Here is a 17,016-nt window from a genome sequence, read left to right on the forward strand (position 1 = left end):
CAAAAATTGGTATCAAAAATTTCTTTTCTTAAACAGTTATTTTATATTCTAGATAAATACACATTTTATAATTTATAAAATTATAGCTGTCACTCTATAAGATATAAAGGATGAATCGAAAAAATACTCAAGAAATATATGTAAAAAAAAAAATTATTGTGACATGGTGGATTCTTTTATTAGTGAAATTATTTTTAACTGAGTGGGTTTTGATAAATATAGTAAAAGTATATAATAGTATAGTATAGTATATTATAACAATATAGTAACAGTCTTAATAAATATTATTATATATAATTTTTTTGTTTATTTTAATTATTTTAGAATAAATTAAATGAGGTATGTACCGATAAAACTTTAAATTATAATATGATTATAACAAAGTTATAATTGCAAAATAATATCAAATCACTCATACTAAATTAAAAATTTTAATAATTCACGTTAGATTTTTTTGTTTTTTTTTTGAACATTTTCAAACACTATCAATTTGTTAAAATATTTATTTTCTTAAAATTTTTAGTGTCTTTAATTTTCTTAATTTTAACACAACTTTAGTTACTAAGTATCAGTTTCAGTGATTTTATTTTATCTAATATAATATTTAGCTGATACAGCATTCGATTTATGGAATTTAAAATTAATATATTAATTTTATGTAATGCATAATTCTAGGAAAATGTTCTAAGTGCTAAGCCCCTTAAAATATAAAACAAGCATAGTGCCTTATTAATAGACAATTATTTATTCGTGTGTGAGACATACCGGGACTTTATGATTCAATAACGTACTGAGTTCTTCATTCAATCAAATTAAAATTTCTACAATGCGTCTATATCGTTTATGGAATATATTTGATAGTTGATTTTTAATTGTTGTTTTAATTGTCAAAAAATGATATTATTTTAGTTTTTAGCACACGTTTTACGTTCGAAGGCATCACGTATATTAACACATTTTTTTCCCTATCATTAGTGTATTTTGTTTATTTCATCATTCATAGTATGTTTCTTGTAATTTGTTTTTTATAAAAACCTGTGTGACGGAATCGTATGCTTCGTCGGAGGTTTTGTAGAATATATAAGATTAGATCTACGGATTAAAAAATGTAGTTGACACCAGTGTAATCTCATTTAATCGTAAGAGAAAATATACCTTTAGTTCACAACTTTTATAACACAGAAAGAGACAAAAAGAAAAAAATAACTAACGATTGAATTGCTATGAAGATATTTAGTCAAATAAAAAAACCATATTTCTAAATATTTTATAAATAATTCGTTGTTAATTTATGAAAACTTTAATATTATAATACAAACAAACAGTTAAAACAATCCTGTTTGGACCTCAAAGACTTCTAATCCACAGCATAACAGTGTTATTAATATATGTTAAAAAAAATCCTCTTTAAAACTGACACGGCCACGGCGTTGCCAACCGTTTGACACCCCGCGGTCGTGTCCGCTCCTCCTCAGCCACCGCTCAACTATAAACCGGACCGTTACACACACGCGTTATTGTCGTGGTTTAAAGTCCAATAAATGCCAAGAGTCGAATACCCACCGCAATAAGTAAGTCATCTTCGCACCTCCGTGTCGTCGATTATTGCGCCTTACCGAATCGCTGTCGATTTTTTTAAATACATATTAAATATATTGTCATCTTATTCTTTTTTTTTGTTTGTGACTATTTTTCTAAAGAGAACCAATATACGGCTTCACGCTACTTTGTCGTAAACAAGAAAAACCCGGGTCATACTTGATTTTTTTTGTGTTCTACGACGTTAGTCGCTGCAAAACTCAAGTAAAGAGTTTTAAAGCGTCCCATAAGACCAATGTAAATTTAGAAATTTTTAATGTCTCTAACACTCAATGTATAAAACGTAACAATCCTGGTCTCGGTAAAATAATTATAAACCATGAATTCCATGTAGAGTAATTCTCTGATTACTTTATAATTATTAATAATATACGATTATTCTAATGATCTCAGATAACGCCGCCTAATTGTTTTAGACCCTAAGTTCCATTTTTTAATTTCATTCATTCACTTTTTAATTAAATGTTTTGATTTAAGGCTATTGAAATATCTCTAAAAGAAGTAAGCATGATGAACAATTTTTATAATTTTTTTTAAGCAAAAATTTGTAAAATTTCAAGTATAACAAAATATACTGATATTCTGTAATTTTGAAATTTGAAAAAATTTATTTTTAAAGAATACAATTCTTAACGCAATAACAATTAAATTTCCTGAATTTTTATAATTACTCTTGTCTAATTAAAAGTTGAAAATTAATCAATGACGATTTATCAGATGTTTAGTTATTTACAATTAAAATTTAAATAATTATTGCTTACAAAATTTTTTTTTTCAGAATCATAAAATATCAACAGATGGGGTACGTATAGTAATTAAAATTAAAAAATTAATATGATCTACATATATAATCTATATCTTTGTAATCTATATAAACGGTTCGTGTTTATTTTATTTTTAAAATAAAAAAGAAATTGTATTATTTATTATTATTTTTTTTAATGTTTCGTGCTATTTAATTATACAACTAATTAAAAAATTCAAACAAGTACAAAAGTAAAAAAATATTTATTTTACAATAATATTAACACTATTAAGGATATAGTTATTATGTAGAGGAGCACGAACAACTAACTTTTATTACACACAATAGATAAATTCACAACTCCCGACGTGTAACTTAATTTTAACGACGGCTTTGTGACGCCATTACTTGACTCACAAGCGCAAAAGTAATATACACCTTTACAATAGCCCATAAATATTGAATTGTGCACATTGGACTCACACACGTGGTTGGACTAGCAGACGTCCACACAACACCCACCGCCAGCACCGCTACTTTTACCGCGAACATCGCAGATCTGACAATTAATTTTGTGACCGAGATCTTCGATAATCTGTACTATGACGTACTTCCAGGGCATGACTTCCTGATGGATCAGAAAGTTACTTGGGATTATGCTGCATGTACAATTCATCTGGGCGCAAACCATCGTACTAACTGGAAAGCAAGCGCGATTCACACTCCCCACAATAGATCTGGCAAAATTAGATGTAGCAGGCGACCCACATACGCGTGAATTATTAGCACAGATAGTGAAAAACTACGCTGCGTTTCTTTTTTTTTTTATTGGTACAGTGGGATGCACACCGCTTATCGAACACTCATTATATTAACACCCAACCGCAAAGCACGTACCGACTACTCACCCACTTTACTGGTGCCAACAGAGACGACACCACCACCCCTCCCATCAAACGTGGAGGAGACATCGCCTTCGACATTAACAGCAGAAATAATAACACAGTAAGGCAACATCATCCAAATTAGTAGCAATGAAACAGCAGAGGAACCAATGGAATTGGAATACACGTACTCAACCCCTAGAACACTTATCGAACAGCGTAAGTTTTACGACTTTCACTCCAATACGCGGTTATAATAATTAAACATGACCTATATTCTATCCGCTCTGCGCGTTTATCCAACTAGCCTTCAAGTAGACCTGTTTCTTGACGGGGTATTTGACACGACCCTGCGTCGATTCGTGGTACACAGTACACTGAGATCCGCATCACCTTTTTGGCTGTCGCCATACTATGGGTACTTGGTAGTTTTACTGACTCGCACCGCGTGCCTATGCCACAGCGCAAAGTCCAACAAGTGCTGCACGGTCGACTCCCCGCAAATGATACGTTGAGTCTCCTTCCCGTTGTCACAGTGACAACGTCGGAGATGAACGCCACCAACTGAACTAACTAGGAAGGTATTAGTTTTACTATGATGTGACTTTTGTTTGTGTCTGTTCATATCTGGAATATTATTGTCCAACGATAAGTCAAAAGATCAAAAAATACATCTTGTTAAGATATTAAGCACTGAAACTAACATTAATTAATTTATGTGCTGATCTTTTTATTTTAACACATTTGCAACACAATTTCATGATCATCAAATATATAAATTTCTTACATTACATTAATTGATCTAAAATAAAGCCTATATCAAAAAAGTATCTCAAAAAAAAAAATCTTTCACATTTTATTATAACATAATATATTTTAAGCAATAAAGGAGTTTTAATGCAATAACATTTCATTATTACCAATGATTTACCTAATTCACTAATGATTAATGTTGTATAATGACAAATGTTATTTATTAAAAAATATAATAATTTACTTGTAACTTTTATTTAGCCAAGTGAAATGACGCACTTAGAAAAGGTTTGAAACACTTTAATAGTTAATAAGATACATTTTTATGTATACTAACAATTAAATAAATTATGAATTATCAATGTAAAAGCATTAAATATCAAAATCCACTTTAAAAATAATTCGTATTTATTTTTATTTTTTTTTAACATTAATTGTATATTTTATTTTTATTCTATTAATAAAATCCTTTTGTTTTATTGTAGACTCTATTAGATCTTGTGAGTTTGTTGGCTTATAGTATATAACTAAATTAAAAATATTATTAATTGTTATTATCACTTAAATTGGTATTATCTTGTCAATGTTTAAGTGTAAAAAGTGAGGCGTTCTGCTTGATCAAATCTTTATGCATGAATGGGTTAAGTTTCATATTGACAAAATATTTTAAATATTATAAATATATTTAAAATCATTAATTACAATAATGAATTAATTATAGTTTAATAAGTAAATAACAATATAAATATAAAATTGTAATTTTCAAAATAGTATTATCCTTAGTTGTTCCCACATATAATTCTCGAATTTTTTTATTTTAGTGTCTCAAAGATTCGGTATGTATAGTTTAAAACTAATAATATATTAAAAACAAATAAACTTAAACCTAATTGAAAAAAATGTATTAAAAAGTCCAAAAGCTAAATTATATTTAAATATTTTTAAAAACTATTTTCATAATGTAAAACAAACATTTTTCACATATTAGAAATTTCTTCAAGCAAAATAAAATTCATATTGCTTGAAGTGCTTGAGGATATATCCATGTTTTCAGTTGGTTTCTGACGTTTCGGACTCATTGCAGAATCCATCACTCTGAAGATGGCCTCTGCAATGAGTCCGAAACGTCAGAAACCAACTGAAAACATGGATATATCCTCAAGCACTTCAAGCAACAAGACAATCCATGAAAGCATTCATATTAACACATTCATAAAATTCATATTGTCTAAGTTTTAAATATGTAAATTAAAATTCATCTTTTTAACACGCTTATATTAGTTTCACTTGTATGTTTGTTGTGAGTTGTGGGATGTTTGTAACTTTCCACGCGCACAAGACTAGACTGTCGTAACGCATTCACCCCACCCCGCTCTACAGTCATCGAAAATAATATTTTCCAACCCGCGTCATCAATTATATATATATATGTAAATAAATTTTTATTGAGACACGGCCCCGTCACTCGTACTACCTTTATCAGCCGTCGCCCTACTAATAGTATAAGTGACCATACGCCACGTTGTAAAGTCCAGCAAGTGCCGCACGGCCGACGATGACCCGCCGCAAATGATACGTTGAATCTTCTTCCCGGTGTCAAAGTGTCAACGTCGATGATGTACGCCACCGGCTCCTGGCGTGCCGCACGACCGAACCGATCCGCATCCGCGTACCGTCGCCATTAACGCTGCTAACTTTTCGACACCCGAGAATCTTGCCGGAAACCGCCTACGAAAGTGCCGCGATATACGAAGATTATTTTAATTTTGTCCAATTCGTATAAAATATATAAATATATAGCGTTATAATTTTCTTTTTAATTTCTTCAATATATTAACATACGAATAAAATAATCTATAAAATCGAATTAATTTCTAAATAATTCATATTAATGAATATTTGTTTTTACTACAATTCTATTGTACAAATAAGAACAACTAATATAAAAAAATTAAGTTCTATATAACTGCGTTTTGAGTTTTGTATTTAAACATTTTTGTGTTTATTTAAAGCACCAAGGTTTTTAGAAGTTTAATAAATTCTGTTGACATATTGGTTATGAACATTTTTACCCACATTTTTGGTGTCCCAACTAATAAGCAGTTATTTTTGGGAAACAAAGTAATGATGCACAATTACGCGAGTTTTTTCCAAATAAATATTTCAGTATGGGGCCAAAGCTCAATAGTTACGCTAACCTGAACGGTGCTGCTTTCTTTGGATGTGGGAGCCGTTTCTCAGCTACCTCCCCGGAATCGAACCCTGATTTCCCGTTACCCATTACAACCATGATATTGATAGTAACTACTATCATAACATGAAACTAAAAAGTGAAAAATAAATATAGTTTAAAAAAACTAAAATAACACCCTTTTAAAGTACATCGAACTAAAAAATTAAAAATAATTTTTAAAATAAGCTTAAAACAATAATGAACGAAAAATACTAGTATTATTGTGATAAAAGCGTGGGTGCTTTGTGTCATATTTTTTGTATATTGAGCGCCCGATGCTTTTATCACAATAATACTAGTATTTTTCGTTCATTATTGTTTTAAGCTTATTTTTAACTTTTTAGTTCAATGTACTTTAAAAGCGTGTTTTTTTAAACTATATTTATTATTAAGTAAAAATGTGTCATTAAAATAGATTAGGAGTTATTTGGTACAATTTTACATATTTTGGAGATTATCCATAATACTTCAGATTTATCTATTACGAATTCTATATCACCTATTGGTAAGAATAGTGAAAAAACTAAAAAAAAATAAAATGTTTACAAGTGAATAAATACGAAGTAGACAGAGTCATCAAAATGTGGTTAGACACTTATTTTCATTAATTAATGAACATTTAAAATTTTTTGGTTTTTGAATCTCAATAATTAGATGTGGTAAAACGTTTTTTTCATTCTTTCAGGGTTAAAAAATCTTAAATTAATTTTTCTTAAACCAGAACCTTAATTTTTTTCTTGAAAATATTATAATTAGTAAAATTATAATATAATAAAAAATTGTAAGAATAAAATTGTTTATAATTTTTTTTCCTATCATATTATCAAGTTAAAAATTGGAATTCCTATTTAAGTAAATAATATTTAAGAATTTTTATTCTTTAAAAGATAAAAAAAAATTATTTAATTACATATAATTATCGAGTTTTTAAACTTTATATATTTGCCATTTACAAAAATAAAAAAATGTTCTTTAAGAAAATGAGTGTCCTACTAAATTTTAATCAATCTGTATACTAGTTAAAACAAGTTAATTTTTCGTAAGACTCTCATAAGCTAATATATCTACATTATAAAACTTTCACTGAGTTAAAATTGTACTCTTTATTCACATTTATGCAAAAATAACATTTATGAATCATTATTCCTAGTAGACGGCTTTTATATACCGTTATTTCATTATTATCTAAATAAAATTTTTAAATTATAACTTTAATTTGAAATATTATATTATTTTATGAATTATTTGATTTAGAGCTTAATTGGTAAAGTATGTGTCATTTTTATTTTAATATTAATTTAAGTTTTAATTGGAGCTTGATATTTTATGTATACGTTGATTAAATTATGTAGGCATTTCTGTTCTCACTTGCATAAATCATAGCTTCTAGAGAGAAGGTTAAACAATATTAGTTTAATTTAAAAAAATATATCAAATAATAGTTAGACAAAATAAGATAATAAATTATTTATTTATTTAATTAAATCATTAATATTCATGTATTATATTTCTAAGCACCAAAGCCTTAAACCTCTTTTCTAAAGTCGATAATTTCTCAAAACTGAGACACAAAACCATAATTGCAAACAAATTTAATTTTATCCTAAAACATTATTTATTTTCATTCATAATAAGTTCAGATATTGTAGTACGTACAAGTCATATAAACATATTATAATAATAATGAAATGTATCAGTAAATACATCTAGTACATTTATATGTCAAAATAATGAGCTCTATGTATAAATTAGTAATTTATTCTAAAATAATATTATTATAATAACTTTTTTAGAAACGAGTTCTGGAATTATTGAAAAAGGTAAGAAATATAATTTAACTACACTACTTTATATTTAGAAATCAATTTTTATAGTGGTGATCTTGGAAACTATTGAATATTTTAAATTTTCATTAAAGGAAAAATTATTTGATTAAAATAACTCTAAAATAACATACAGTATAGATAAAAGTTTATTTTTCAATTCTTCATAGTGAAAAAACCTATTTGAATTAAAAAAAATTGGTTAGATAGAGCCACAAAAAAAAAAAACTAATGTTAGTTTGATAATGCGATAGAAAAAATAATTTCAAACAATTTTATTCATATAATATTTTATATTCGATCATCGATTACGTTTTGATTCCAAGTAAAAATTATACATTAATTTGGTTTTCATAATATCAGAGGTATTATGTAGTATAGTACAGTCATTCATAGTGATTAGACTTGTGTTTCATAATAACTTATTCATGTTATAAATATATACACTTTCTTATAGTTATTATTTTAAATCTCTATACAATAAACAAAATATGAAAAAATCACCAACGTCGTCTTCGATTACTATTAATGGTGGAACTACTGAAAAACTTAATCAACTTATTGAGATGTTTAATGAACTTAAACACTCTCAAAATCAAATTATAAAATCTGTAAATGCATGTCAGGAAACTATTAAATCTCAAGGCACTAATTTTCTTTCTTTAGAAACTAAAATTGTCTTGTTAAGCAATAAGCTAATTTCTTTAACAGAAGAAAATAATTTATTAAAAGAGAGAGTTCAGTTACTTGAAACAAAACTTTCTTCTGAATGTACTCAGACCTCTTCAAATCAAGAAAACTTGTTTTCTGAGTTCATGGATCGGCAGTATAGGGCTCGAAACATTATATTATTTAATGTACCTGAAGTTTCTACATCTGTCTCCGATCAACAAAATCATAATGACTACATTGAGGAAATGTGTTGTCAATATGAATGTCTCAATTAAACCTATATCTGCTCACCGCTTGGGAAAGATCTCGAATAAGCCTCGTCCTATCAGATTAATTTTACCTTCACCTTCCGATGTTTTTCAAATTTTGAAAACTAAACGTGAGCTGAGTAATCTAGAAAAATTAAAAAATATTCGGTTTTCATCGGATCAAACTCTCCAACAACGTAAACAATATTCTTCAGTAAATGCCGAATTGAAATTACGTAAAGCCGCTGGTGAGACTGATTTGTTCATAAAATTTGTTAAAAATTGTCCGACTATTTCAAAAAACGGTCAGGCAAATCGACGACTTTAGCGGAATTATCTATCTACTACCAGAAAATTCGCGGTATTAATACTAAATTAGATTTGTTTATCCGCAATGTTGCTCTCTGTGATTATGATGTTATTGTATTAACCGAAACCTGGCTTTCTAATGATGTTGCTGATGCCGAACTTGGACTTTGTACACGATATTCTATTTTTTGATGTGACCACTGTAGTACCCGTGGTGCTATGATGAGAGGTTGTGGCGTTCTAATAGCAGTCAAAAACTAGTTTCATGTCATAGAATATCTCTCTTGAATAACTCTATTGAGCAATTATATGTAAATATTAATTTTAAGTCATTTTCTTTGATTCTTGGAGGAGTTTATATACCTCCCACATCTGATATTAATGTTTATAATATTCATACTAATACTCTTGATCTTTTATTAACTAACAATAATAATTGTAAATATTTTATTTTGGGAGACTACAATCTTTCTAGAATAAATTGGCAGTCGATTAATGGCACCATTGTTCCCAGCTTATCACACTTGAGTGATCTTGAATCTAATATCTTAGCTAGCTTATCTTATCTAAACTTAATGCAATATAATTTAATTTATAACCGTTCTGGATCACTACTTGATCTTGTTTTTTCTAATATTTATAATGTTAATGTAAAATCCGAACTATGTCCACTTCTACCACTTGATTCCATGTACCACCCTACTTTGAAAATTGAATTAGCTATTTCTCCTGTAGAATGTTTATCTTACTCTGAACAAATTTATGATTTTTTTAATTGCAACTATGATAATATCAGGTCCAGTATTGCTTCGTAAGACTGGAATGGCATATTTAATAGTCTTAATATAAATGAAGCAGTCAAAGTTTTTTATAATATATTCATAATAATTAATAAATTCTGTCCACTTAAAACTATACATTCAAGTAAACACCCTCTGTGGTTTAGTAATAACTTAAAAAAATTAATATATAACAAAAAAATTGCTCATAAAATTTATAAACAATTCCCAACTCAGATAAATAATAATAAATTTTCTAATTTGCGCGCTCAATGTAAATTACAAAACAATACTGATTATACAAATTATACAAATTATATAATAAAAACACAAAACTCAGTTACTAGTAACCCTGAACTATTTTGGAAATTTATTAAAAATAAACGATCTAATCACTCACTCCCCAGCTCTATGTTGTATAATGATAAAATTATTTCTGGTGGTGAAGATTTAACAAATTGTTTCGCTAAATATTTTTCAGATAACTTTAATCGTTCATCAAACTCACATATCATGTTAGAAACTCATAGTACACCCTCTATTGATCTAAATACGTGTATACTGACACTTAGTGATGTTTATACTGCACTTTGTAAAATAAATAAAAAAACTTGTTCCGGTCCTGATAACATTTCAAATATATTTTTTACGTAATGCAAATTTGTTTTGTCCGTTCCTGTATTGTATCTATACAATAAATCCTTAGCTGATGGCATTTTTCCTAACTACTGGAAAACTTCTTATATTTCTCCTGTTTTTAAAAATGGGGATTCAAACATTGTAAATAACTATCGTCCCATTTCAATTACATCTATCATTCCAAAAATCTTTGAAAGCATTGTATATAAAAAAGTATTTCCAATATTAAAGTGTGCAATAAATGAGGAACAACATGGATTTATGTCTGGTAGGACTACTACTACCAATCTCCTAATTTTTCAACAGTATATAATGGATGCATTTAATTTAAATTCTCAAGTTGATGTCATATATACTGATTATTCAAAAGCTTTTGAAAAAGTTGATCATAGCATACTTGCTACCAAATTATACCATGTAGGGCTACTTAATCCTTTTTACTCTTGGCTTATATCTTTTCTATCCGATAAAAAACAGGATGTAAAATTTAAAAATTTAAATTCTTTTTTATATGATGTTACTTCTGGTGTGCCTCAAGGTTCTCACTTGGCTCCCCTTCTTTTTAATATCTTTGTTAATGATTTTCGCCCTATCAATTCAAACGTTCTACTTTTTGCTGATGATATTAAATTATTTCGTATTATTCGGTCTCCAGAAGATGCTAATCTTCTTTAAGATGATCTTAATAATTTTAATAATTGGTGCAACTTAAACAAATTACCTTTAAATGTGTCAAAATGTAAAGTTATTACTTTCTCTAGAAAACGATCTTCATTACTTCATAAATATTATCTTAACGGTATTGAGTTAGCCCGTGTTGATCATGTCAAAGATTTAGGAGTTAATTTTGATCCCACTCTCTCTTTTCACGAACATTATGTTTATATGCAAAATAAGGCTTCCTCAATGTTAGGATTTTTAATGCGTAGCTGAAAAGATTTTGATAACCCACTTGCTCTTAAATCTCTATACTGTGCATTTGTTCAACCTGTGTTTGATTACAACTCTGTAGTATGGTCTTCTTATACTAATGGCCCTATTAAATCTATTGAATCTATCCAAAATCGTTTTTTAAGAATACTATGCCATAAATGCAATATTTTACGTCCTACCCATTCATCATATCTACCAATACTATTACAATTTAAGCTTGACTCCTTAAAAGATAGAAGGGTTAAATTTGATATAAACTTTATTTTTAAATTAATAAATGATTTTATTGATTGTCCAACTTTATTGTCTAGATTAATGTTTGTAGTCCCCAGCCATACAACCAGACAAACGGATCTTTTTATACTCCGTTTCGGCGAACTATACATAATAATAATTCCCCTTTAATAAGATGTATGCGACTTGTAAATACTCATAATATTGATATTTTTATTTGTAATTCTGTTATCTCTTTTAATGTATACTTAAATAATTTATTACGCTAATTTATTGTACTATACTCATAATACCAAATCATTGTGCTTATCTGTAGGCTATGTAAAATTGTTATTGGGCATCGCCCGTTTGAAATTATAATAAATAAATAAATAAATTATACATATACTTGATAAACCGCTATTCAATTATTGCTTAATAATGTTTAGTACTTTTTGATCAATTATCTATTGATAAGACAACATCATATGCACTACCTGTATATTATTTCTTTATTTAAGTTATATTATACATGTAGATATTATCAATCACTGTAGTTTTATTTCCAATAAGTATGTGTATTTTAATTTAACATTTTATTTAAATTTCAGATTTCTAAATCTTCTAAAAAGAATGTAAGCTTTATTATAAATTTTATTTTATTTTTATTATGACCAATTAAAATGATTAAAATTGCTTATTCTGGTTACCTTTATTAGTTCTTACAAAACTACTTAATAGCATCCATTTTAGTATCATTTGGAGGGTGAAGGATTGATAAAGATTGCTGTCATTAGTTTAATGACTTTTTTAATAAATAAGTAAAATAATAACATTTTTATAAATAAGTTAAAATTCTTACGATGAGTAATAAATGTTTGAATTTGATTGCAACATACTGTTATATTATATTATCCTCCGTCTAGTTAAACAAACTTGTCATATTAGTAAGGTTCAGTAACACATTATATAATTTATTTTTATACATACAAATTTTTTTAAATTATTAAAAAAATTAGTGTTCTATGAAGTAAACAAGAAATTTTAAATATCTATATAATAATAAAGATTATTCCTTTGTAAGCCAATAGCTAGGCCCCCCGATTTGAAATGATGGCCTTAATCTGATAATGAACTTATCAGTGAAAATTTCTTTTCATATTATAGTGCATCTTCATTTATAAAACTAATTAATTGATTGTAAAGATTTTTTAAAAGACAAAAAAATTATTGTTTTGTAAACTAAACTTTGATTATATAAATCATAAAATCAAAACTAAACAGTTTTATTATAATGAATACATATAATCAGGCTCAGATTGCACCGCTTAGAAACCGATATTATCATGATGAGACGCTATGAATTGGGGTTGATAAAAAAAATTTTAAGCTATCAAAATAATTTATTTTTAGAAGAACAATTAAAATTAACTAAAATCAATAAATTATCTATAGCTCATGATTCAATATACAAAGATATTAGTTTTTACCAGTTAATTGATCGATAAAATGTAGGTGGCCTAAGATTTCTATATCCGGCCTATTAAATTGTATAATACAGTAATTAACCTAGTTATTGAAAACCTTTGTATTTTATGTAATTCAATTTATAAAGTCTTAAAATATTTTCCTAGGTTCACGACACGTCTTCAGATGAGGTAAAAATCCTATAAAACGAATTAATGTTGTTATTCGGAATAATATTTTTTACACGTGTTGTACATTGTAATAGTACTTTTTTAATATCCAAAATCAAAATTTATTTTTTATAAAATAATGTGATCATAATTTTTAATTTTAGTCTGATGCTGGTGAAAAATAAGGTATTAAAAAAACACAGAATATTTTTATGTTTGTTAAAAGTATTTTAACATATAGACTGGGTATATATTAAGGCGCAGTGTTATTAGCAATAAAATTAAAGAATACTGATAAAATTTATTATAATCCATTGTAATAGAAATTAGTTCTATTTTAATAACTTCTAATCTAATAAATACTTTGGGTTGTCTTTTTTAAATAATGATAGTGTATAATTATTATACCTTAATACACTTTAGGACTATGAGAAAATTATCAGAAATATTTTTTTTCATTTATTAAAAAAATGTTTTTGTTTTAAATTTACTAAAAATATAAAAAAAAAAATCAGGAATGCCAATTTTTTTAATTGATTTTAAGAAAAAATTTGGTAGCAAATTCATATTTTTGCATCAATTTAGTTATTCTAATTTTATTAGATATTTTATTTGATACCCATTATTAAAAATAATTATTTTCAAAGGAGTAAAATAAATTTTAACACTTAAATAGTAATTGATCCAATTCTAACAATCCGAATTAGATAAAATTCGACGAATTAAAACTTTTGAAAATAAAATATTTGTTACGTTGTTTTAATAATAAATGGAGGACTGTTTCAGAATTTAGAGTTTTAAGTACCCTATAAATTTCAAGAAAAATAATACATTTTCAAAAATTTTATTTTATGAAAAGATACATCCCTAGATATATCCATGTTTTTATCTTTGAAGTTGTAATTATATAGAAAAGAGTTCGAAAAGTGAGCACTAAACGAAAGACATGGTCATATCTGTTAATATTATAAATAATACAATAATCCATGACAGTTTTAACAAATCTAGAGCCAACTTTCTCTTTATTTACCTCTTAAAAACATCTATTTATGTGAGATTTTATGTAACTAATAAACTTTGAAATAAATATAGCTTTTTATTAATATCAACAATTTTATTAAATACGTTGAGTTGTCAATAACAATTTTAATCAGCTTTAATTTAAATACTTTAGATAAATTAATCTATATAAATTTTAAAATAATTAAAAAAAAAAATTTAGATAATAAAGTTGAGATTGATTTCAATCCATTATTTTTTATTTTTAAACATTATTATTTAGATTTTAAAAAAGTTGAATTTTCACTGAACCTGTAATACACAAAAATATTGATAATATAAAATTAAATTACAGAGATACGATTTTTCAAGGAAGAAAAATAATTATGATTGAAAAATTTTTTTTACATTTTGGTTTCAAGAAGATAATTTAAAATTTTAATATTTTATTATTTTGTGTTATGTAAAACTTTCTAAATTAATTAATAATTGTGATTATTGTTCAATAAAATGGGTTAATAAAAATTGCAAAATGATTTATAAATTAATAAAAATAGTTTCATTATTATATTTATAAGTAAAAAAAAGTTGAAAAACATAGAAACTAAAAATATTAATCAAAATTAAAAATATTTATTTGTAATGTGAACAAGAAAAATGTATGTAAAAATTGATAGTAGTGATTAAAATTACAATCTTCGAAATTATTATTTTACATAAGTTATAGTAAATTGTAGTCAAAATGTAAATAAACTTAAAAACATGATTATATATAACTATAATATTATATTAAATTTTTTCTTTCTCCGGTGGCTGTTTCTTATTTGCCCATTTGAAGTTATTCTCTTCCGTGGAATACTTATTTTCTTCGGGCCACCGTTCCAGAGCAAAATTCTCTACGTCCAAGTCGCTAACCACTTCTAGCAGATCTTCCATTGACCTCAGGCGCTCACTCTTGCGTGAACCCGGTAGTCACTGCACATAAGCCCTATGATTAGGTCAACCAACTCGAACTTTGTGAGCCTTGAGTCGAGTCAACGGGCTAGCTGGCTCTTCCACATTACAAACTCCCATAGGGATTGTCGCTTGCCTTGCTGAGCACTGTGGGGTTCAAGCAGCATATGGTATCCCACCAATTACCTGCCTCTGCTTTTAACTGTGGGGCACACACGTACTCACTTCTGATGCAGTACGTTCGCTTCGATAGGATCGATTCAATTCAAATCGATCTTCAATGAAAGTGTTGTTTCTTATCAAAAAACGCCGGCAGAGAATCACGCGCCAACGTTAAACTATCGTGAGAGAGGTGAGTGTAATTATTAACACATGTACTAAATATCACATATATATGAATAAAGCAAAAATAATCTAAGGAATGTTTCCATTTTAGGGTAAACAAAATAACCATTTTGTTAACACCTGTTTCAAACTAGTCTCCTACAATTCATTAAGTACGCTTACATCAGGGTTTCTATCACAATTAACCAATCACAAATAATTATCCAACATCTCAGGAATTTCAATAGTGATCGCTGGCTTACTTCATCCGGCATATAAAAAGCCATTTTTCTCGTAAAATCGGGGGCTCTCTATCATCTCTCTCTCAACCCTCTCTGACGACGCTGGCAGCTCATGTTCAATATCCTTTTACATGGAATCTACGTCAGTATAAGTAAATATTTTGTCCCTACGACAGTTTTTTTTTATATAACATCCTGAATGGTGAACATTGTTTTAGATGATTTATCAATATTTTAACTACAAATAAGTTTTATTTATTTTTACTGTTGCATAATGTCCTTATAAGAAATAAATATAGTTTTTATTTTATGTAAATTTTAAATATTATTGTGCCCTTCATTTCTGGACAGTCTTCAATGTACTGAAAAGAGTGAAGAAGCGTAATTTGTAATTAGAATTAATTAGTCTTAGTAGTAATATCCTTTGCCAGTTTACTCGCTAGTCATAAGTGTAATAAAAATAAAAAAGGGGGGAGGCGATAAGATAGAGATAGTAGGAAAGGGATTATAAGTTATTTGAATTGTATTAGATTCATTCATATCATCTTAATCCTACCTCTTATCCACTCTGTCCTATTTCTTAATATTACATGAATATAGTGCATGTCTTAAGACTACACTTACCTTGATGTCCAAATGGATTCGTAGATAGATGGTGAATTGTGATGTTCCTTGTTGATGTCGATATTTTAAGTTAATTTAAATAAATAAAAATACAGATATGAGGGGCAACATACTGAGTTTATTTCTATAACTTGTATTAATTATTTTGACAAATATATATAAGTCTTATAATTAAAATTAACAAAAGTAACGTGAATTTTACATTATTAACTTTTAATATGAAAGTGTAAGATTATGGGGGAATAATAAGTGAAAATGAAAGTGAGAGTATGCGAGAGAGATAAAATGGAAAGAGAGTGTCTGTGCTAATTTTACTAGCCCTTTTATATTAAATTAGTTGGTAAGGTAATGAAGGGAGGCTAGTTTTTCTTAAAAATTTAACTATTTAATCTTGCCGTCTGTTCGG

At 27.3% G+C, this 17,016-nt stretch overlaps 1 protein-coding gene across 12 annotated transcripts in view; it reads left to right on the forward strand.

The window, feature by feature from the left end:
• The window catches only part of LOC126899250 (uncharacterized), a 66,074-nt gene extending 51,061 nt beyond the window's left edge, over positions 1 to 15,013 (forward strand). For 10 of the 12 annotated variants that reach the window (XM_050673924.1, XM_050673935.1, XM_050673936.1 and 7 more), the window contains 12 exons: positions 325 to 339; positions 2,077 to 2,100; positions 2,378 to 2,401; positions 4,243 to 4,269; positions 4,467 to 4,481; positions 4,803 to 4,817; positions 7,469 to 7,483; positions 8,008 to 8,034; positions 12,442 to 12,465; positions 13,465 to 13,488; positions 13,632 to 13,653; positions 14,822 to 15,011. In XM_050673924.1, coding sequence (XP_050529881.1) covers positions 325 to 339; positions 2,077 to 2,100; positions 2,378 to 2,401; positions 4,243 to 4,269; positions 4,467 to 4,481; positions 4,803 to 4,817; positions 7,469 to 7,483; positions 8,008 to 8,034; positions 12,442 to 12,465; positions 13,465 to 13,488; positions 13,632 to 13,652 — 231 coding nt within the window. In that variant the 3' untranslated portion in view covers position 13,653; positions 14,822 to 15,011. Of the gene's footprint in view, positions 1 to 324; positions 340 to 2,076; positions 2,101 to 2,377; positions 2,402 to 4,242; positions 4,270 to 4,466; positions 4,482 to 4,802; positions 4,818 to 7,468; positions 7,484 to 8,007; positions 8,035 to 12,441; positions 12,466 to 13,464; positions 13,489 to 13,631; positions 13,654 to 14,821 lie in introns of all 12 variants that reach the window. The other 2 variants (XM_050673927.1, XM_050673925.1) reach the window with 2 other exon arrangements.
• The last annotated feature ends 2,003 nt before the right edge of the window (positions 15,014 to 17,016 follow it).

This window comes from Daktulosphaira vitifoliae, unplaced genomic scaffold (assembly GCF_025091365.1).
Source record: "Daktulosphaira vitifoliae isolate Bord-2020 unplaced genomic scaffold, ASM2509136v1 Scaffold_2, whole genome shotgun sequence".
NCBI lineage: Eukaryota > Metazoa > Arthropoda > Insecta > Hemiptera > Phylloxeridae > Daktulosphaira > Daktulosphaira vitifoliae.